Source organism: Neophocaena asiaeorientalis, unplaced genomic scaffold (assembly GCF_003031525.2).
Source record: "Neophocaena asiaeorientalis asiaeorientalis breed wild unplaced genomic scaffold, Neophocaena_asiaeorientalis_V1.1 scaffold69, whole genome shotgun sequence".
Lineage (NCBI taxonomy): Eukaryota > Metazoa > Chordata > Mammalia > Artiodactyla > Phocoenidae > Neophocaena > Neophocaena asiaeorientalis.
This window is the reverse complement of record NW_020174373.1, coordinates 2,633,469-2,656,789: the sequence shown is the minus strand read 5'-3', so window position 1 is coordinate 2,656,789 and position 23,321 is coordinate 2,633,469. Positions and strand designations below refer to the sequence as shown.

Genomic DNA, 23,321 nt, shown 5'->3' with positions numbered 1-23,321 from the left:
GAGCCCCCCCACCCCGGAGAAAAAAAAAAAAAAAAAAAAAAAAAGTGGATGAGGTGGCCGTAGTCCTTACCTGAAGTAATAACGATCATACATTCCAAAGACTCCTCAGTGACTTTGTGATTCTTAAAAAAATATCTATTTCTTGGGGCCTTTAACTGGGGTCATATCATTTGCATCTTCTGGCTCCACAGGGTCAGGCATTGAAGAGTGGGATGATTTTGTACAAATCTAGACTTCATTTGATTCTGAGGACGTGATTGCCTGCTAGGTCCCCATGTTAGACGCAGAGTCAAGGAAAGCCAAAGACCGCTTGAGGGATTTGCCTGGTAAAGATAGACAAGCCACTTTTGAGGCAGACAGTTTATTCTTTTATTTTATTTATTTATTTTGTTGAAGTACAGTTGATTTACAACGTTGTGTCAGTCTCACGCATAGAGCGAAGTGATTCAGTTATACATACTTATGTATCTATCGTTTTCAGTTTATTCTTTTACCTAGACAGAAAAAGAATAAGCTGAAGCTTCCAGTTCCTCGTAATTCTTGCCCTCCACACCAAAAACTCACATAGAGATTTCACCCATTATCAGTGGTGTGTGTTCTGGCTACATAAAGAAGCTTTTGATCACAGTTAACACTAGGAAAACCACTGAAAATCTTCCAGACTCTCCTGGCAAGAATGTGTGTGTGTGTATTCTCTCTCTCTCTCACACACACACACACACACACACACACACACACACACACACACACAGGTTTATTGTTTATTTTTTTTTAGTACAACTATATTTCAAGAGGGGTCTCAGGGCAAACCAAAGCCAATTGCATTTTCAACACGCGTTTTCTGAATAAAGATGCATAAAAAACGTCAAGCATAATTCGATACTAAGTTCCAGTTTTAAATACATTGTCATTTAATCTCAAACTCACAGAGACTGTTAGGGGGAATACGTTCTATCAGGTAAAAGTGCTAATAAAATTGGGGGAGATTGATGTAAATCTAATTGGATCTGTCTATCATTCCTGTGAGCAGAAATATTTCAGTAGCACAGTTCATAACAAAAACTGCTTATGGGGGCTTCCCTGGTGGCGCAGTGGTTGGGAATCAGCCTGCCAGTGCAGGGCACACAGGTTCGAGCCCTGGTCCGGGAAGATCCCACACGCCGCGGAGCAACTCAGCCCGTGTGCCACAAGTACTGAGCCCACGAGCCGCAACTACTGAAGCCTATGCTCCTACAGCCCGTGCTCTGCAGCAAGAGAAGCCACCACAACGAGAAGCCCGTGCACCACAACGAAGACCCAATGCAGCCAAAAAAAAATGCTTATGGAAGTCTGTGCAGTGCCCTGAGATTTTAATAAGAAGCATAGACATATATCAGACACCTATAAAGTTTTAGATTTATTTTGATTCCTACCAGGCAAAGTGTGAAATCAGTGCTTCCTAATTCCAGCTAAACAAGAAAGGAAAATTATTATTCATATTTTTCCCCATCTGCTTCCAAAGCCAGTCAGAGAGAAAGTAAACATACCCCACCCACGAAAAGAACCCACTGCGCTTACTATTCCCATTATTGCAGTGAGGCATTTTGAAGTGCCAGAATGTTAGAAAGAATTAGACCTATTTTTAGTGTAATCGCAAAAATATGCCTTTAATTTTCCTGAAATGACAATCCAAGGTAAATTAAGCGGCAGAATTCTTTTTTTCCTTTTCTTTTTTTAAAGTATAGTTGATTTACAATATTGTGTTAGTTTCAGGTGTACAGAAAAGTGATTCAGATATAGTATATATATAAACATCTATATTTTTTAGATGATTTTCTATTATAGGTTATTACAAGATATTGAATATAGTTCCCTGTGTTATAAAGTAAATCCTTGTTGCTTTTCTATTTTATGTATAGCAGTTTGTATCTGTTGGTCCCGTACTCCTAGTTTATCCCTACCCCCTTCTCCGTTTGGTTACCATAAGTTTGTTTTCTGCGTCTGTGAGTCTGTTTCTGTTTGACATACAGATTCACTTGTAGTATTTTTTAGATTCCACATATAAATGATATTATATAATATTAGTGTTTCTCTGACTTCACTTAGTATGGCAGTCTCTTGGTCTATCCATGTTGCTGGAAATGGCATTATTTTCTTCTTTTTTATGGCTGAGTAATATTCCATTGTATACATGTACTACATCTTCTTTATCCATTCCTCTGTTGATGGACAATTAGGTTGCTTCCATGTCCTGGCTATTGTAAATAGTGCTGCCTTGAACACTGGGGGGCATGTATCTTTTCGAATTAGAGTTTTCTACAGATATTTGCCCAGGAGTGGGATTGCTGGATCATGTGGTAGCTCTACGGTTAGTTTGTTGAGGAACTTCCAGACAGTTTTCCATAGTGGCTGCACCAATTTACATTCCCACCAACAGTGTAGGAGGGTTCCCTTTTCTCCACACCCTCTCCAGCATTTATTGTTTGTAGACATTTTGGTCATGGCCATTCTGATTGGTGTGTGGTGATACCTCACTGTAGTTTGAATTTGTGTTTTTCTAATAATTAGTGATGTTGAGCATCTTTTCATGTGCCTTTTGTCTATTTGTATTTCTAGAAAGATTCTTCTTAAATAAATATTTGCTTTGTGTTGCCTGAAGCAGATTTTCCTGAGTAGAAAAAGCCCTTGTTTCTTTTTCAGAGCATCTGTTGGCCATCTGTATGTCTTCTTCGGAGAAAAGTGTATTTAGGTCTTCTGCCCATTTTTCCATTGGGTTTTTTGGTTTTTTGTTATTGAGTTGTATGAGCTGTTTGTATACCAAATCTCAGCTTTTTAAATCATCCTTTATTTAGTGCATGGTGCTTTGGGTTGGAAATCTTGAGTGTCCTCAGCTGGGAGGTTCTTGTGTCTGGGATCAGCTTGCAGGTCACAGGTGCCCACTGGGCAAGGTCTTTCTCAACAAGGATGCTCATCTGTGCTTGACCGACACACGTGGATTATGAACTCCACAGGTGTGGGGACCTTGGGGTCCCAGGCTTGGAACTGGTCCATCATCATTTTTTTTCTGTTGGAAAAACAAATCATAAAACCTTTTCAAGATCCAAATGGTGGGAACACAAACTCACAAAATCACAGGGAGGATTGTAAAATTGGGGAACTTTTGCCAATCAACTACATCCTATAACTCAGTGATTCTATATCTCTTTATATATTCTGGGGCAGAGATCTTCAAATTCAGACATAGCTTTCTGAACTTTTTTTTTCAAAGTATAACTCTGCTGATGACTTTATGGCAATAAATTTCCTTACACTCCCCTTGTAGGTGTTGTTTTTTCTAAGGCTTTCTGGTCACCAAAACCCTTCCCCCACGTTATGAAAGAGTGGCCTTCAGGGCTGGTCACAAACGTGCCCTTCCTGCATTGCCATGGCACGTATAAAAAAAAAAAGAGAGATAAATCATTCCAAATGCTGGTTTCAGGGAATCACTTTATTGAAGGTTCCATTAGACAAGCTTCCCAGATGTACACATATTTTTGTTAGTCATGTAACTTGGTCTTGTTTAGATATTCTGATTTCAGGGAGAAGCAGACATGAAGGAGTAGGTCAGCTATGCTGATTTCTTCAAGTGCAGAAGTTGAACTTTTCTGTAGGCGCCAAGTTTTCAAGCAGCACATACATTGGATGGACCCACAGATAAAATGTTTCATGTTGTCTTTGAGATTCACTGTGCTAATTAATGTGAACGTGGAGGTTAGAGCACATGTTATGATTTATGTGTGGAGAGTGTGGACTGAAAAATGCACAACCTAAAAGTTGAGAATTACGTTTTCTTTGGCAGACTTTCTGAGAACCTAAGTGTGGGGCACAGCAACTCAGATAGCTCTGAGGGGCTGCCCCAAAGAGGTAGGGGAGGAGCCTGGATGTATAGGAGTTTTTGCAACAAAGACCAGGAAGTCAGAGCATCAAAAGATGACTGTTCATTAATGAAAACCGGACATCTCAAGTTAATGGATTTAGCATTTTTCTATGTATGGGAAGATGCAAGAGTCTGGGCTGACTGAAGTCATTCCTTTGATATCCCATTAACTGTCTTGGGCGAGTTTCCAACTTGTCTCCATCCTGAATCCCATCTGGATGCCAGTGGCTGAGGGCTTGATGGCTGCAGCATCCTTTGTTTACTGATATGGTAGGCGACATTCTTCATCCACAAGTGTTTATCTCTGTTACAGCCCATCATCAAGGTGTAGGGGTGACAGAAGAGGTATCCCAGTGGGGTTCCTGCCCTGCTTCCCTCTCCTGGGGTCTTGACTGCCCCTGTTCCCCTTCCCCTCCCACTCAGAGCAGCCCACCTCCTTTGCTTATAGAAAGTGAGCCCTCACCCTAGCTTACTTATTGGTACCCACCACGTCCTTAGCCAGCAAGCACCTTCCCATCATAGACAACTCCCAACCAAGAGAGTAAATGAATGAAGACATTCATCAGCCCCATCCGAGTCATCCTGTGCAAGTCGATCTCAGATGCAAGGAGGTGCAAGGAGTGACCTCCTTCAGGATGGGTGTGTCTACCTCAGCTGCCTCTCCTCCCCGGGCCGGGGCCAGCGTACTTGAAGTGTCAGTACATGTTTGCAGGAGGAATGGGTGTGCCAGTGAATAAACTAATGAGGACAGCTTGAGGTGGGGCAGGTCCCAGTCAGTTCATTGCTGGAGTGAACCCAGGGTATCTTAATTGCTTGCTGGTCTCCTACCAGGATTGACTACATTAAAGAAGTGGTCCTCCGTGGCCCAGTGGCTAACTAATCAATCACATCTGTGATGGCCAAGAAAGCATTTCTCTCTCCCATTCCCCAGTATACAACTTCCTCTGTATGGAAAACAATGCATTTAGCCAGACAGGCTCTTTTTAAGATGTTTCCTTGAGATAACAAGATTAAGAAGGACTTGGAATTTGCCCTTGGAAGGGACCGAAAAAAAAAAATAATAAATATGAGCTGATAAATACATTTTAATAGGATATCTTGCATTAAGAGCAATAATTGGAAAGGTTTTTTGGGGGTTCTGTCATTTCTTTATATTGTGTAGATAACGTGATCACATAACACCACTGGTGACTTTATTTCATGATTTGCACACTTTGATGGCGCCATAACTTAATGTATGTTAAAAAGAACATTTATAAAATTAGTTTCCTGCCTCAAAATGTTAACTGCAGCATCTAGAAGTTTTCTATAGACTTTTATTTTCTCATTGACTCTGGTTGGTCTACGTTTTCCGAATTGTCTACAAAGGGTTCCTGTTACATTTATGATACAAAGTACTGTTTTAAATAGTTTGACTTTTGAAAATGATTTAGATAAAGTACTGAAAGGGAACATCAGAAGAACAGGTATAAAAAACCATGGACATCTTTCAGGACTTGGGACATTGAGATCTTTTATTTATAAAATCATATTTAAATTTTAATAATGGAATATATTTGTTTGAAGTTATTTCAGTATTCCCTTTAATATTTAGAGCCATTTCCCCACTGAGGTTTGTTGGAGATGCTAATTATTAGATGTAAAGGAATATTGTTCTGGTCTTTTGGGGACCAGGAGAAAACTCATGGCCTGTCTGGACTTTGAAATGCCTTTTCAGCAGCCGCGGGATGGGTTTACTCTGGAATAAGTTACAGCAGAATCTTTTTCCCTGTGTCCTCCAACACCTGTGTTTACAAAGTTCATGATTGTAACTAAATGAGATACTCAAGAGAACTCAGTTGGTTTTTAGGCCATTTATTTAGTTATAATTGAGGGAACAAATATTGCAGCAGCTTATGGAAAAAAGAACAAAAGGGTGGGAAATTCAATATACAAAGAACATTAAAGGCGATATCTAATTATGTTTCTGGGTTAGACTCTACTCTATAAAATTAATTTAAAATTGTAGTTTGGCAAATAATTTCCAGCAAAATCTCAGCAGGTGTTTTTTGCTTCCGTCGACAAGCTCATTGGAACGTTTGCCTGGAGTGGCGGAGCACCTAGAAAAACCAAACTATCTTGAAAAAGCAGAAGAAAGTTGGAGGACTTGCCTTTCCCTGTTTCAAAACGTACTCTAAAGCTCGGACAGTAGGGTACTCATGTGGATAGAAATATCGAAGGGGGGACTTCCCTTGATGGCACAGTGGTTAAGACTCCAAACTCCCAATGCAGAGGGCCCGGGTTCCATCCCTGGTCAGGGAACTAGATCCCACGTGCCAAAACTAACAGTTCACATGCCACAACTAAGGAGCCTGCCAGCTGCAACTAAGACCAGGTGCAACCAGATAAATAAATTAAATAAATAAAATAAATATTAAAAAATAGAAATATAGAAGGGGATATAATTAAAGAGTTCAGAAACAAACCCTCACGTTTATATGCAATTGACTGGCAAGAGTAGTGTCACAGCAATTCACTGAGGAAAGAGTGTCTTCAATACGTGGTGCTGAGACAATTGAATAAAGGATGCATTTCAAACCTTCCGTCATATCATATGCCAGCATTGACTCAAAATAAATGAAAGGTATAAGAAGTAAAACTTTTAAACATCTAGGAAAAAACATGAAATCTTCAGGGCCTTTCACTAGGTGGAATTTCCTAGATGTGATATCAAAAACACACGCTTTAAAATAAAACCAGTCGGTAAGTTAGACTTCATCAGAATTAAAAAATTTTGCACTTCCGAAAGCACCATTGAGAAAATCAAAAGAGAAGACACAGACCGGGAGAAAAGATTTGCACATCATCTTTCTGGCAAAAGACCTGTCTCTAAAAAATATAATTACAGTTCAAGAGTAAGGAACAAAGAACCCAATTTAAAAAACGGGGAAAATATTTGAATAGCCATCCCGCCAAAGATAGTACAGGAGAAGATCCTTGGCGTGATTAAGTCATTAGCGAAATGCAAATTAAAACCACAGTGAGGCACCGTCTGACACCTCTTAGGATGTATATAATCAAACAGATAATAACACGTCTTGGGTAGGAGGTGGAGAAAGTGGAACCTGCATATACTGCCGATGGGAATATACGGTGATGCAGCTGATTTGGAAAACAGTCTGTCAGTTTCTTAAAGTACTAGACATAAACGCGCCATGTGACATAGCAATTCCACTCCTTGATGTACATGCAAGAAAATATACATCCATAAAAAATACTGCATATAAATGTTCATAGCAGCGTTATTCATACCGGCCACCAAGTGGAAATAAGACAAGTGGCGTGTCAGTCAGCAGATGAGTGGATAAACAAAATGCGGTGTAGCCATACAGCGGACTGTTATTCATCTGTGTGAGTAATGGGAAGGAAATACTGATGCACGCTACAACACGGGTGGACTTTGAAAACATTATAGTGAGTGAACGAAGCAAGACAAAAGACTACATACTATATGAACTTATTTATGGGAAATGCACAGAAATGGCAAATCTAGACTAAGTCACCAGTTGACTAAGTGAGACTGAGGTTAGGAACACGAAATGCCGGCAGTTGGGCACCAGCGATCATTTTGGGGTGAAGGAAATATTCTAAAGTCGGATTATGTTGATAGTTGCACAACTCCATACACTGACTAAGAACACAATCCTTGAACTTTACAGCTTGATGAGTTGATTTTATGATTTAAAATTATACCTCAGTAGAGCCCTTAAAAATCACACTTGGTTGAACAAAGGCATTTGGTAAAGAGTCAAAGAGACTACCCTGGATTACCATTTAATCAGTGATGTATCTAGGTTATACCAATTTTCAAAGCATCGTCGATCTTTAGAACGTCTTCCTCCATCTTTGGAGGGAAGTCTCCTTGAATACTAGCTCTCCTCCTGCCCCGGGGAGAATTTCAGATTATTCAAATTTCACGCATTGCTGGTGAGCCTGAAGACATTGAGAATTGGGTCTTGGGAAAGAGCTCTGGCGTTTAACTCACCCCAGACTTTGCAGAAAGGCCTTTGTTTGGGTTTGAGCCAGTCCAGCGGTCATGCGCCTGAGTTTCCAGCGGCAGCTGGGAAGACAGAAAGTTTTATGAGAAGAAAATCCAGAAGAAGGCAGGGATATTAGGACAGGCTCGTGGGAAAGGCAAAGTCCAGGTATGGAGTCCTAATTAAAGACCTTTCTTAATGCCGACTGCTGTGGGAAGGCTGGTGCTCAGCAGACTTGGTCAAACTTTTCTATTTTTATTTTTTTGCGGTACGCGGGCCTCTCACTGTCGTGGCCTCTCCCGTTGCGGAGCACAGGCTCCGGACGCGCAGGCTCAGCGGCCATGGCTCCCGGGCCCAGCCGCTCCGCGACATGTGGGATCCTCCCGGACCGGGGCACGAACCCGCGTCCCCTGCATCGGCAGGCGGACTCTCAACCACTGCGCCACCAGGGAAGCCCCGGTCAAAGTTTTTAAAGGGACACATTTTCTGGGAGGGAATCAGCTTCATCAGACAACATTTTCTCTCCCCTAATCCATTGCATGTGTTTTGACTACACCTTTATTTTTCTAGTGTCTTCTCTTTTTTAATGAAAGAGGTGACCTGTTTCTCTACAAACTTAGAAAATCTTCAAAAAATTGAAATGTTTTTCAGAAATGAGAAGGATTTTAGTTCTGTCATCCGTGTAGCCTGTTTCTCTGAGAAGGGCATTTCTTACACGCTTCTTAACATGATTTTGCCATAAATTTAGCCCATGAGATAGCTTTGAAATCAGTTTTATATTGATAAACTCTGACCAAAACAGCCCAAAAGACAATGGAGCTAAATTGATGAGATTTTTTTTTTTCTTTTTTAGTTTGTTTTAAGTTCTTTCAGCACGGTGGAATTCTTGGACGTGAATTGATTTCCATGTTAAGCTGATGACTATAATAGGCAGACACGTTTGTGTCATGGTACTTTCTAAAAGATGGGACTTGAACGTGCTGTAAGGAAAACAGGTGGTCTCCTAGAAGACTCCATTCTACTTTCAAGTAGATGACGTGAAACTGGTAGTAGGCTTGAGTTTCAAAGGGTCTTGGGCTTTTCTGTTCCAAGCTCTTGTCAATGACTTTAGATTAGATTGGTAACTTGAAGCTGTCTACAGTGGGAAAATTTAAATCTCAAAAATCAACAAACACAAGGGATCCGGTTTCCACCTACCATCCCAGTTCTGTTTGTTTATCCACATGAAATTGACCATAATCAACCCGTACTGAGCTATAAAACCAGCAAGGGCAGATCTTGGTTTCAAAATATGTTTAAGCCCCTCTGAGGTATGTAGAACTGAAGGAAGCTTTCCAGCCACAAGTGTTGTGGGTGATAGTGACTAAATTTCCTCTCCCTTAACCCATGTATCCGTGGAGGAAGGCAAAGACCATTTTAACTGATGGCCACAATTCGAGTTATCCAGAAGTGCCATAGGCATACCTGTGGGCTGTGCCTGTCTATAAAAAGAAGGCAGTTGAGCTAATTAAACACCTCAAGTGGTATTGAATGTTTTAGCTTCTTGTATCTGGAAAATAGAAAAACCAAAATGGCACACTGCATACGGAGAGCATAGGAGAGTTTTGTTTTTTACCCTTTTTCCGTTTTTTTTTTGGCGTGGTTAAGGGACCCTCTGTTCATTTTGCCTACATGGAAATTTCAAGGCGGTTTATGTTTCAGGTCATCCAGGTAGGTGACTTCATTTATTTATTTATTTATACAAATAGCAATAACATTCAAGCAATATTTATTAAGTGTTTCAAACACAGAAAAAAATTATTTATACTGTTTTATCTTGACTTCAGAAATACTTACTGAAAGTGGTAGTTTGTTTACAGTAGACAAAAGGAATAAATAATGTGCAGTATTCTAGCTACTGGGGATAGGTGAGTCTTCATGATTTAAATAAAGTAGCAACATTTCTGATTCTTATTATAACTGTTGTGCTTTTAAATTCTTGTGCATGAAACTAATGTTGGTTTTAAGATATTTTGATTAAAGTGCTTTTATGTTTATTGTTTAAATGTGTTTCTTCTTACATTATGGAATTTCCTAAGCAAACTGTATCAGTGACATTTCAAAAATTTATCTAGATTATAACATGTTAAAGCTAGAGGAACATTTGAATACTTCATATGCATTTCTTTATAAAATGTGGGAAACCTTTTTTAAAATAATTTTCTCTTTTTTTCAACTCACATTAGTTTGTTTTTTTTGCAGTAGTATCATTTTAACCCTCACGCTGCATTTTCACAGAGTATCTAATAGTTTTTGCAAGTAACATTTTGAATTTGTTCTTCTTGACATATTTATGTTTATATGCATTTTGCATCTCCCTATTTCATGTTTTTGAAATCCAAATGTAACAGATTTCAACTTTTTGTATGACATTATTTTTTTTTCTTTTACTGGGGTAGTATCTCTCTTTCTTCTGACTTTTTTGCAAACCTGTTGTTTTTGAATTCTCTTTTTTCCCTTTATTTTCCTTCTCAATATGACACCAGGAGCCAACACAAAGAAAAACGCTGATGATATAACCAGTAATGACCGTGGTGAAGATGAAGGTATTTTTTGTTTTTTTTCAAAGCTCGACCTTGGTGCATGATTTTATATCTTTCGTTCTTTTTTTTTCTCTTTTTTTCATCTCAACCTGTTTTTCCTCCCTTATCTGAAGTGAGTACACTCTTGTGTGCTTTATTTTCTTCTTGTTTGGAAACCACTGTCATTTTTAGTCCCAGTGACGGTGTAGATGACTGCAAATCACCTGGGACAACATGTATAAATGTTTCTCAGTATGAAGTGAGTAACAAAATACAATTTACAAGGAAACTCTTTTTCTTTTTCTTTTTTTTGGCTTGGTCACAGGAAGAGAAAATGAAATTTAAAAACATGCATGTATGCTTTCTTTTCTTCCTTCCAAATGTTATTTTATAATTTTGTATTTTGGAGCTTTGGTCTTCTTAATTTCTTCTGTGGACAGTGAGACATCTCAGTAGAACTTTTCAGGGGGCTGGCATTTCTGTTTTTGTTTGTTTTTAGTGTTTTTTTTTTTTTTTCAAACATACTGATTCCAAAATGGGGTTTTCAAAGAATCTTCTCTGGCTCACAGTAAAATACATGAAAAAGTGTCTTAAAGAGAAGTTGTTTCTTTCAGAACTGCCTTTTATCAGCTTTAAAGAAAAAAAGGGGGGGGATGGAACTGAAATTTTTCAAAAAGTTAGCTCTATGCATCTTTGTCTTCACACCACAGCTGCTTTAAGAACATTTTTCCCCGAAAAATGTTTAGCTGCTGTGGAGAGTTTCTTCTTGAAGGATCTCAAATTGTTTGACAGATTATACACTAGAAGTAAAGTGATTTTTTTTTTTTAAAGATGGAAGCTGACATGACATCTAAACCATCATTAGCACGTTGTATCCTCTTCCTTCAGCAGAATAAATGGTTTAGAAGAAAAGAAAAAACATGTTTCATGTCAGCCTTTGCTGGCTCTAAGGCTGTGTAGGCTGGGTGAAAACATGTTTTTCCCATCTGAGTAGCAAAATGCATGGATCTCCATTTATTTACCTTAAAACGTTGAAGGCCCTCGATGGACCTGCCTTGGAGTATCATACCTGCACCTGAAGCAGCACCTAGCCTCTCCTTTATGAGGCCTCAGGACACCTGTAGTTTTGTCCATATCCCTGTATAGCCAACTATGAGTGTTAGTTTGCATCTTGCTTTTTTCTGGCTTTTCAGTGTGTTATTCCCTTTTGACCGTTAGGATCTGTTTTCCCAGTGCTCACCAGTCACCTTTATTACTGTTAACAGTAATTTTCCTTCTAGTTTTTTCCGTCTAGTTTTCCTTTAATACCAAGAAACTACGATCATCTTCTTAACTTTGCACGAATCTGGCATCTGGTTATTTCTTCCTCAACCTCACGAGAACCTTGTTCTTTGTGTCTCGGAGGTAAGAGCTGCTAACCTAACGTTTTCTGTGAGGGAACCCCGTAAAGCAGCCCTCAAAATCTCAACTTCTTCCCTTGCCACAGTGGAGTAGCGTGCCGCCTCCTGCAGAATGGTAACATAAATAAGGGCTAACACAGCAAGTCAGAGTCCAGAGAGAGGGGTGGATAGTGTAAAACGCCAGACCCCTGTAGGGACGGTGATTTATTTAAAAATTCCATGTAGCATATGATGAGTGAAGGATTAAAAAATGATTTTTACTTCCTATTTAAGTTTTTTTGTTTTTTGTTTTTTGGGGTTTTTTTGCGGTACGCGGGCCTCTCACTGTTGTAGCCTCTCCCACTGTGGAGCACAGGCTCCGGACGCGCGGGCTCAGCGGCCATGGCTCACGGGCTCAGCCGCTCCGCGGCACGTGGGATCTTCCCGGACCGGGGCACGAACCCGTGTCCCCTGCATCGGCAGGCGGACTCTAACCACTGCGCCACCAGGGAAGCCCCCTATTTAAGTTTTACAGGAGAAAATAGTGTTCTGCGACAGATGAAATAACTGCAGACACAGGGGCAGCTTGACACTTTTTCTGCACTTGACTGTGACCACTGGGTTTCTTTTGCCTTCGGGCTGCTCTATGGTGGCACCCAGGAGCCTGTTCTGAGATCATGATCGTAATTCATTTTATACGCAGCCACCATCCAAAGGGTGGTTTGTTTCCTTAAAATTCCTTTCTGATAGTTCAAAAGTGTCTCCATGAATCAGGGAAAAAAAGTTTTTATTTAAGAAAAAATGAAAATAAATGTACATGGATACATTTGGTTTTCTTCTGATACACAGATATTTAAATGACACACACATATATATGTATATACAATACATAAATATCCAGAAATCATTAGAATCAAGGTCAGGATTCTTCAGCATTCAAGGTAAAAAAGCCCAAGGAATGATTTCCACCAAACAAGTTATTTCATCACAACTTTTCAGAAAGTAGGCTCTACAAATAGACATATGGCCTCCAAACTTCTGTTGTCACAGAACATTGCAAAATAGGATTTTCACATCATTGTTAAAGGAAATAATGATGACTCTGGGTACTCTGGTTGCAAAGCACGATGGGAGTTTATATGCCCTGTAAAAATATGTAGCGTTGCCAAACTTTCACCTTGAGGTTGGAATCTTGTGCCATTTTTATCCCAGCTCTCCTCTCTCTCTCTCTCTCCCTTTTTTTTTTTTTTTGTCACTTAAGTTGGGATATTACTGCAATCAGTAAATTAGAGAAAAAACACTTGCTTGGACATTTTGTTTTGTTTTTACACATTTCTGTCCTGTTGATCATTTTTAACCATGTATTTGTTTTTTTGTCATCATGGGCCCTGTATTGAGAGCTTACAGTTTCATGACTAGTTTTATGTTCTCGTTGTTAAGTTGAAAATGAATCTATAAGCTCCTCTTTGACTGAAGATAGAAGTTACAGTAAAAATAAATTATCATTTTGACGTTGATTTCACACTTACTTAGATGATAAAAATATATTTTGTAGTAGATGCCCTTCTAGGGTTTGAGCACTCTTTAGGGAAGATGTATTTCATCTCCATCCTCGCATATTTAGTGTTATAGATACATACAGAAACCTACAACTGCATCCTTCCAATGCCTGCATCATTTCTATGAGTAGAGAATATAACAACATGGACCATTTTCCTTAGGCCATCTTACCAAGAACATACCTAATTTAAAAAGGGGCCATGCGATTGATTCCAGTCTAAACTAGGAAAAGTCACCCACGTCCTTTGCCCTTGACTTAGCATCGGTTAATCAGCATGCTGTTTTATTGTGTTTCCTTACTTGGCTTTTTTTTCCAGACATCCACGATCAGAACAGTAAGAAGCCGGTAATGGTGTACATCCATGGCGGGTCTTACATGGAGGGCACAGGCAACATGATCGACGGCAGTATTCTAGCGAGCTACGGCAATGTCATCGTGATCACAGTTAACTACCGCCTGGGGATTCTAGGTGAGTGATTCCGTCTTGCTGATCACTGCACAGGAGGCCACGAGGAAGTTCTGCTTTCGGTTTGGGGCTCGTTGATTCCAACTGTGTTACTCTAATTCCTAGAAATCTCTACTACACAGAGCTCACTTCATGCTGCAAGATATATTTGTCCCTTAACGTTCACGCAGCGCCGTCTGTTTTTTTTTGTTGTTGTTGTTTTTCAAAGTTTGCACTTTTTAATCCAGGAATTTCATTTCCTAGGATCCGCCTCAAACACATGCAGCCTCCAAGGTGATCAGATGTACATGATACTTTATTGAAAGCACTTTTCTTTCTGTGGGCTTAGCATAACCCTGTGGAAGGAACACAGTTTGGAGACGTGTCTGAGAACGCATTTGGTAATAGGTGATAACTTGGTAATGGTAGATAATGGCCATAGACGTTAGCTTTCTTTTGTGGTTTTGTAGGTGTGTTAACCGGTTAATCGTTTGTCGGAAAATCTTTTACTTAATTCCTTAATGCGTTGTCTGTGTCTGTTGTATCTTGAAGAGTTGCATGGCTGTTGCATTTACATGAGATGGAATACTCCTATTTGAATTTTGTAATTTGATGGCTTTTCATCTTATGTAAATTTTATGATTTATGATGAAAGGACATTGGCCAGGTGCATAGGAATTCAAGAGCAGCTCTCCGTTGTTTCGGTGTTAACTTCGTTTTTCCCCAGCTGGGGGGTTGGAAAAATAAAGAACGTATTTTGAAGTTAATGTTTCGAAGCTTACCTTCTTCTGTGGTTTAGCCTGCTCTTGGTCAGTTCATGAATGAGATTCCTAGCCTATGTAACAACGTTCGTTTTCAAGGCAAAACTGCATTGAGAGGGTGCAGAAAATTGCTCACAGCAGCGTGGCTATGAGAATGAGATCTGTATGCCATAGCATGGTTATGGTAAAAGCTACGACAAATAAAATGGACCAACGGACCTGTTTCAAATAAGAAACTGGGCTGAAATGAAATGTTTTCTCCAAAGAGGCAAGTATCACTAAGAATATTTTATTTTCAACTTGAGGTTTTACTTTTGTTTTGAGCATTGTATTTCATTCACTACTGAAAACATTCACCTATAGAAGACCCCGGAGCAAGGGGATGAGTTGTAGATGACCTTCTAATTTAGAAATGCACATCACCCACAGATGTTTGCAAAGTTGGGCGTTTTGGAGCATCGGTAAAGTACTGGAAATGTCAGGTTTTTAGGATGAAACACAACAAAAAGCCTCAGAGTCTAGAGCCTTCTTGTTTTGTGGTTTTTATTTCCTTTTCTTTTCTCGTCGGTGCTAGGAGCCAGATCTTCGTGGAATGATTTCCGTTCGTGTCGCACAGCAAGGGTGGCATGCCTCTCTGAATGTTTTTCAGAAGCCCCTGGCTAGTTGATTTGGCTACTGGTGTTTGAAACCGGAGATGTTGTTTCTTGATGTTTTACAAAAGGTCCATTCTAAGGAAGAGGTGGGCAAAGGAAGCCACGGACCAGGGCTTGCTGCTAGCAGCCCTTTCAAAGAGGGCAGTGTGGGCGTCCCTCGGTAGCATCACCAGCTCTGGGCGTTGCTTTCTGAACAAAGCAGTGGGCTTTGGGTGAGTCCTTGCTTCAGTGGGATAACAAAGCGTCCTCCTGCCTGCACAACATGGTGGTGACGTGACTTAAAAGGTTAGATTTCAAAAGAAATCGATTTTCTCCCCCGTTTAACGCCAGACTGGTATTAATCAGCTTTAACACAGTGGTCTCTTATCTATTTGGCCCATTTGTGAATCTAGAAAAGTACTGTGGGAATTATACACACCTTCATTCTTTTTTTTTTTTTAAGAAAAGAAGAAAAAACATAGCTTGCTTTGAGAACTTTTCTCATTGAACAATTTTAATTTTACCTTTTGTGCTGAGAGTTAAAAAGAAAAAAAATCTTGGTAAGATAACAGAGGGCTGTGAGAGTTGTGGCCTGGACATAAAAGAAGCAGTTTAGGCTCTCCAAGCCGGTCTATTTACATTCCACGAATGAGTTAGCGTGAAGCTCTGTCCCACAGACCCCCTTTTATCTGATGAATCGCAGTGTGCCAACTTTGCTGATTCTACAAGGCGATAGAGGTTTTTTAAACGGGACTTGGTTTATTGTTATCAGGGATCTTGCATGGGCTACCATCCTTTGGAAAACTGTGCCGTGGCCGTTTACTTTTTGCTTGCAGGACATCACTAGTACCACTCACTAGCACTCTGATAGGAATAGATGTTTTTACCAAAATGTTGAAATAGTGTTGGAGTTTTTTTTTTTCAAAAGTAAGAAATGCATAAATGCTGTTTCTCTGCCCAAGGAATGGAAAAGCGTTGTTTGAGATGATTACCGTTCTTTTACAGAGTAACAAATGCTGTTTTCCTACCCAAAAGAAAGGTTTAGGAAGATGGACGATGGTCAGAGGGAAGCAGGAGGCTGGCGTGGAAAGAACATAGATTTTTATAATGAGATAAGAATGAACTACTTGGTGTCTGTGGTGTGACATTGAGAAGGTCAGCTGATTTTTTCGGAATCTCTCTAAAAGGTGGTCCCGTTCTCTCTCTGGCAAGGTTATTGTACATACCATATAAACATCCTATGGGTTTATGTACGTGAAGTTTCATAGCCCAGCACTAGGAACCAGTAAACCCAGACGGGTGATCATTTCCAGTGTTATTAATAGCCTTGGACATCTTATTAACATGACTGTTGATCCACTGGAAAAAATTGCAACTGGCCAAAACGGTAATGTCTGTCAAATACTGACTTCTAAACGGAACCACCTTAATTAAACAAAAGCGATGATAAGACGCTCGTAATAAGACACAGATGACAGGATCTTCGCACGTGCTTTTTGAACAGTGAATATTTTCTTTAATCGGAACTGCGTCACACAACCTTGCTAGCCATTGAGCATGTAATTTATTATCTAATCCAGGACACTTTGAAAATTGTTAATAATGCTCTTAATGAACTGGGATTATTCCAGGCAAATGGGGATGTACCATCACAGCTATAAAGTAATTATTCATACCCACACAAGATCTAATGAACAAACTGGTGGTCCGTTTATTTTCAAAGGAGATCTCTTTTTAAAGCGTATTTCCTATTCGTCCTGCTGTATACCTTTGTCATTAGGAAAGCATACATAGCTAAAAGTTGAGTTCTATCACATCTCCCTCTATTTTTTTTCGTGGTGATTGTTCAAAGACCATTGCTATATAAGAGGAATCTCCTCGCTGAGGCTTGTTGATGGAAATGCCTGGGATTTATTTATGGGTGGCTCTTACTTTTGCTTTCCTTCATTAATCGTCTCTAATTTGCATCTTCAGTTGGTTAATTAGGCCTCCATTCAAATGCTGATTTTAGTTTCGCTGAGAGGGTATTACTTTTTTGGTTATCCTATGATTTGATGCTTCATGCAGGCTTTAAACTATTTTGCTTCGAAACAATCTTATCTATATGCCTCAGCACGAAACTCATGGAGAGCCCGCAGTGTGGCCGTCACCGGACACTGTAGCTGCCCCTTCATTTAATCCTCATACACTCTCTTGGAAGGGTTCCCTCATCTTACTTTTGGGGAAACAAAGGCTCAGGGGTGATGGGACGGACTCACAGTGGTACAGGTTGTAGGGATTAGAGCGGGGTTGGAGCCCTGGTCGAACAGTATTAATGAGGTGAACTGCCGTAGGAAACAGTGCAGATCTTTATATCAGATCCAGCTTCTCTAATCGCACAAAACGTCAGATGTGATCTAGATACAAAATTGCGATTCGATGCTTACACTGTATTTTTATGTTCCTCAAAGTGGGTCCTCCATCGCTGATGCATTTTCATCAAATCATCATGGATGGTCTACTATGGTGCATGGTGATGTGGTATTGGCCCCAACGATGGCATCTGTAGAATCAAAGCTCTCAGACACAGTAGATCTAAGGCTGTATCAGCTAGTCAGGTGTCTAACCTCTTACGCCCATTCTGTTGCCTTGTTGCTGTCTGTGGCCAATCAATGGAATTAAGACAATTGACCCAGAGAATGACTTTGAAACCGCACAGCCCACATTGGGACTCGAACCTATGGACCGGGACTCAAACTCAGCCAGAACCCGCATTGGGACTTGAACCCACTGTCCTTTGATTGAGATCACACACCTGGTCTCAGAACTGAATGAAGCTCAGGTTCTTTATGTCTCAGTGCAGAAAGAATTCAGTGAGAGACAAAGTGATAGGTAAGAAGTGGACTTATTTAGAGAGATACACATTCCATAGACGGAATGCGGTCTGTCTCAAAAGGCGAGAGCAGGCTTGGGAGAAACACACTGCTCAGACAGAGTGTGGGCCATCTCAGAAGGCAAGAGGCCATGAAATATGGGGTGCTTAGTTTTTATGCGCTGGGTAGTTTCATAGGCTAATGAGTGGGAGTATTATTCCAAGTTTTTGGGAGAGGGGCTGGAGATTTCCAGGAATTGGGCCACCACCCACTTTTTGGCCCTTTACGTTGGCCTTGGAACTGTCCTGGCGCCTATAGGTATGTCATTTAGATGCTAATGTATTACAGTGGGCATTCAATGAGGCTCAAGGTCCACTGGAAGTCAAATCTTGCACCATCTTGGACCTAATTGCTTCTAATCAGTTTATGTCAAATCCTCAAGGGCTATGTCATTCTTTTAGAGGTTCTGCCCTGTCCCCTTCCCTGCTGTTTCAACTTCAGTGGACTTCTCACCTGACAGGTATCTTACAGTCTTTTGAAATGTTGTCCATAGGTTTATATAACTGACTTTTTCAAGGATTAAAAAAGCATCAGAAAGACCTACTCATTTTTCAAGAAGTGTAGCTACCTTCAAAGTTCTTATCTCAGGGAAGGTTGTGTAATGGTGTTTCTGAAGTTGCCTTTCTCTTTAAGGTTATTAATTGTGTAAGACTACTTTCGTTCATGGGTGTCATAACTTTAAATGTAAGATGGAAATGGTTTTGAAATAAACGCACAGCAGGAAGAGCATTTGAATGAAAGGCACATGACTTGAGCTCTATGCGTGCTGTAATGGCTTGGCCACGTGGCATTCTGGTCTCCTTTGTGGGGTCTTAGTCTCCACTGAAATGGAAGGTGGGTGGGCTGGCATTGGGAGGAAGCCCTTTGACGTCAGCCAGAGCAGTTTCACCCTTACCTGTTTGATACATTGCTGTTCCACGTCAGTTTCCGTTCATAAAGGGGGTCCGGAATCACTGGAGGAGGGGCTTGATACCTGCCTTCAAAGACCTGTGATCTGAATTCCAGGTGTGCGCAAGCAGTTTACATCAGGGGTATTTAGTGGTTCTAACATGCCTTAGGTACCGCTGCTGAAAAACGTCGATTTCCGATTTATATTTTTCTTTCACTTGGGATTTAAAGATGTTTACTATTTGGTACTTTCACCATTTTTTCCCCCTAAAAATCCTTTTTTTCTCTTTTTTTTCCTTTGTTTTTACTACAGATTTTCTTTCTTTTTTAAATTAATTTTTATTGGAGTCTAGTTGATTTACAGTGTTGTGTTAGTTTCTGCTGTACAGCAAAGTGAATCAGTTATACATACACATAGATCCACTCTTTTTTAGATTTTATCCCCATATAGGTCATTACAGAGTATTGAGCAGAGTTCCCTGTGCTATTCAGTAGGTCCTTATTTGTTATCTATTTCATATATAGTAGTGTGTATATGTCAATCCCAATGTCCCAATTTATCCCTCTGCCCCAATCCCCCAGTAACCATAAGTTTGTTTTCTACATTTGTTACTCTTATTTCTGTTTTGTCGGTAAGTTCATTCGTACCATGTTTTTAGATTCCACATGTAAGTGATGTCATATGATATTGTCTTTCTGTGTCTGACTCACTTCACTCAGTATGACAGTCTCTCGGTCCATCCATGTCGCTGCAAATGGCATTATTTCATTCCTTTTTATGGCTGAGTACTATCCCATTTTGTGTGTGTGTGTGTGTGTGTGTGTGTGTGTGTGTGTACACACCACAACTTCTTATCCATTCATCTGTCGATGGACATTTAGGTTGTTTCCATGTCTTGGCCATTGTCAATAGTGCTGCTATGAGCATAGGGGTGCAGGTACCTTTTTGAATTATGGTTTTCTCCAGATATATGCTGACGAGTGGGATTGCTGGATCGTATGGTAGCTCTATTTTTAGTTTTCTGAGGAACCTCCATACAGTTCTCCATAGTGGCTGAACCAATTCACATTCCCACCAACGGTGCAGGAGAGTTCCCTTTTCTCCACACCCTCTCCAGCATTTGTTGTTTGTAGACTTTTTGGTGATGGCCGTTCTGACCGGTGTGAGGTGCTACCATTGTAGTTTTGATTTGCGTTTCTCTGATAATTAGTGATGTTGAGCATCTTTTCATGTGCTTTTTGGCCATCTGTATGTCTTCTTTGGAGAAATGTCTGTTTAGGTCTTCTGCCCATTTTTTGATTGGGTTGGATTTTCTTTTAAATCACTCATGGAACACATCTTCCTTATCAAGTCAAAAGTTCATCTATTAAAAAAAAAAAGTTCATCTATAAAGAAAAAAAAATCATCTTTCCTTTCAAGGGTCTCCCTGCTACCCCCTAAGTCCATCCTCTTCCCTCTGTGCTCAGATTTCCCCTGATCAGATTTGTGACCGGGAAGAGCTTCCTTTATCCATCCTCAGAGAGAAACCGCGCATTATTTAGGGATGGAAGAATGCTGTAAGAAGCTAAATGGGTAGACAGGAAGGATGAAGTATTGCACTGAGGGAAAAGATAAAGCGGAAAAGTACAGGAAGTTTGGGAGGAGTTGAGAAAATGGGGGGCAGAGGCCAGGCACTTGATGTGGGACCAGTCACAACCCCAGAACGGAAAGAGGGTGGAAGGAAAGATTGAAAGCCCTTAGAATAAGACCCTCTGTGGTGGGCGGGGGAGGTGATTGGCCAGCCTGGCAGCAGGCTCCCGGACTCATTTCTGCAAAGCTCCCTGATGTGTCTCAAGACGGACTGAGGGTTAGAGGGAGGTATACCCCCTAGATAACACAGTCATAGGATGGACACAGCCCATGGGGGAAGGGAGGGCTGGCGTAGCTTCCCTGATCCTAAAGTTATGCAAAAAAGAAAATAAACAAGATGCTTCCCCCTTGCCCTGCCCCTCCCCCCAGTGTCTTTCATCATCTTCATCAGTAGCTCTCTGTGCATTTAATACCCATTCGGAAATGCTGTAATCTGGACTCTGTTGTTGCTCGTGTGTTGCTAAGAACCAGAACTCTGGACAAAAACATCATAGCCCGGTTTTGTATCAATGATCATTTACTTGGGTTTTCCTCTTCTGCCTCCTGGTGGCTAAAAATGCCCATTGCATTAATTCGATTTGTTCTGCGATTAAGGAATTGGCTTGGTTGTGGATGGAGGATCTCTCTTGCCTCTGGGATTTTGCAGGCACACGGCGGGGGGTAGATATGGAAGCCCCTGCGGTGGAATAAAGACCCTGACATGAGACAGATGCCTTTTATGCAGAGGTTGACATGAGCCACAGAACAAAGAGGGTCCCTCGCTGTGAGGTGACAGAGGGCCACAGAGGAAAGTAAAAGTCTGCAGCAAATAAAGACAATGTGAAAGGATGCGGGGTGGTGATGAAGAGGCAGAAGAGACGTTTTTTTTCAATCTCAAATGCACAAAATTATCGACTAGCGTGTGCCTTATGACGGAGAATTTCCTTGACCTCTTTGTGAACGATTCAGAATTTCTTAAAAGAAGTTGGCCTGTTACCCGTACATGTATAGCCATTTTCGGAAATCACAATGCCCCGATACATTTGATGCTCGGATACTCTTATTATATTTCGTCAGTACATATTTTCCACTTAATTGATTCCAGGGTGTCGTGTCAGTAATAATCGCACGGGGTATACATTTTTTTTTAAAATGCTCTTTTCCTGGACATGTTTACGTCCAAAACAGAGTCTCTTAAGATGATCCATTCTACGTGAAAGAAGCCACTTTCTCTGCTCTGCGTGCTTTCCTCATTTTGCTTTTCACCTAGCAAAAGAAGGCTCGATCATTTTTCGTTGATGAGGATAAAGTGGTGTCTGTCGTAACGGGGAAGAACACAGATGAACATCACTCTGAATGAAGGGAAAGGTGTGATGGGCATTTGAGTATCGGGCAGTGGAGAAACTGGAAGGTTCCAAGGAGGAGTATTCAGTTTAAGTGCCAAGATACATTAGCTTGATTGGGGTGAGCTAGATATTAAGCCTCTGGCAATCATTCCATCAGATAAATGGTTTTAAAACAATGCCTGAAAGAGAAATACCTGCATTCTTCCTATGTACCTTTTCTTCCTTCCCTAGATGTATTCAAGGAATTAATCCTTCCAAGTCAGATCATTGAAAAATCTCTAAAAGGCAATCAGAGTGGGACTTTTAAAGACCACAGAGGCTGAAACACTCCAGGACTATACAAATCGTGGCCTGCAGGTCATTTTTCTTTTTTTCCCCCCGCACATTTGCCTGAAAGTATGGCTTGCACATTTTACAGGAAGCGTGGAATGAATATACACATGTCCACACTCACCACGGCAGTGATACCACAGAAGGGCATATTCTGTTCTAATATAACTCTCCTAGTATTGTCCAGTCATACATCAGTCAGTCATGGGCTTTATGAAAATAAATCCTTGGGGACATAAGGCTCAAAGTGAATGTCTGAGGGATCAAAACGTAACGCAGAAACGGCAGATACGCCGTGCATTTAACCATGTAAAATGTATTTTTCAAATAAGATTACTTAGTAACATATGGATTGGGTAAGTCCCATCTAATGGGTAGGGCAGCTTTTCCTTTGATTAAAAAAAATAATAGCTCTTTGGAAAGAAGTGTGCAATTCTCAGTATAATAAAACCAGAACTATTTTAGAATGGTAAATGCAACATTCCTCTGACATAACAGCCATTAGACATGGATGAGCTGGGGTCTTCATGCAAATAAATCAATTGCAAGACTCTTGATCCCTTTAATTATTTGAGACTGCAGGCACTGCTTTTTGTTGCATTCAGCACAGAGGCTTTTATTCTAGGCTCCGATATTATGGGGGAAAAGGCTGTGTCCTGTGCAGTGGGGCTAGTCGTCAACAGGTGGCTTGAATACACGCATTATTCTAAAGATACACATTTCACTCTAGACAGACGTATGAGATCATCTCCCAGAGAAACATTACCAGTTCTACCAAAGACACCTAAGATTTGGACCGGAGCTGGGAAAACAATTTTGGAATAAAGAACTGTTTCCAGTTTGGATTGAGAAATGTTTTCTGTCTCTCAAAGTGGCTGCTACATCTTTGCTAATATATCCCAATAATGGTTTAGATGACTCAGTTGTGCTTTTTCTTAGGCATATGACAGATAGGTAGATAGATAGATATTGATATAGAGAGAGAG

At 40.5% G+C, this 23,321-nt stretch overlaps 1 protein-coding gene across 3 annotated transcripts in view; it reads left to right on the top strand.

Moving 5' to 3' along the window:
- Positions 1 to 23,321, top strand: part of NLGN4X (neuroligin 4 X-linked) — a 260,874-nt gene that overhangs the window by 121,258 nt on the left and 116,295 nt on the right. For 2 of the 3 annotated variants that reach the window (XM_024756269.1, XM_024756268.1), the window contains exons 2-3: positions 10,437 to 10,496; positions 13,729 to 13,881. In XM_024756269.1, coding sequence (XP_024612037.1) covers positions 10,437 to 10,496; positions 13,729 to 13,881 — 213 coding nt within the window. The remainder of the gene's footprint in view (positions 1 to 10,436; positions 10,497 to 13,728; positions 13,882 to 23,321) is intronic. The other variant, XM_024756270.1, reaches the window with a different exon arrangement.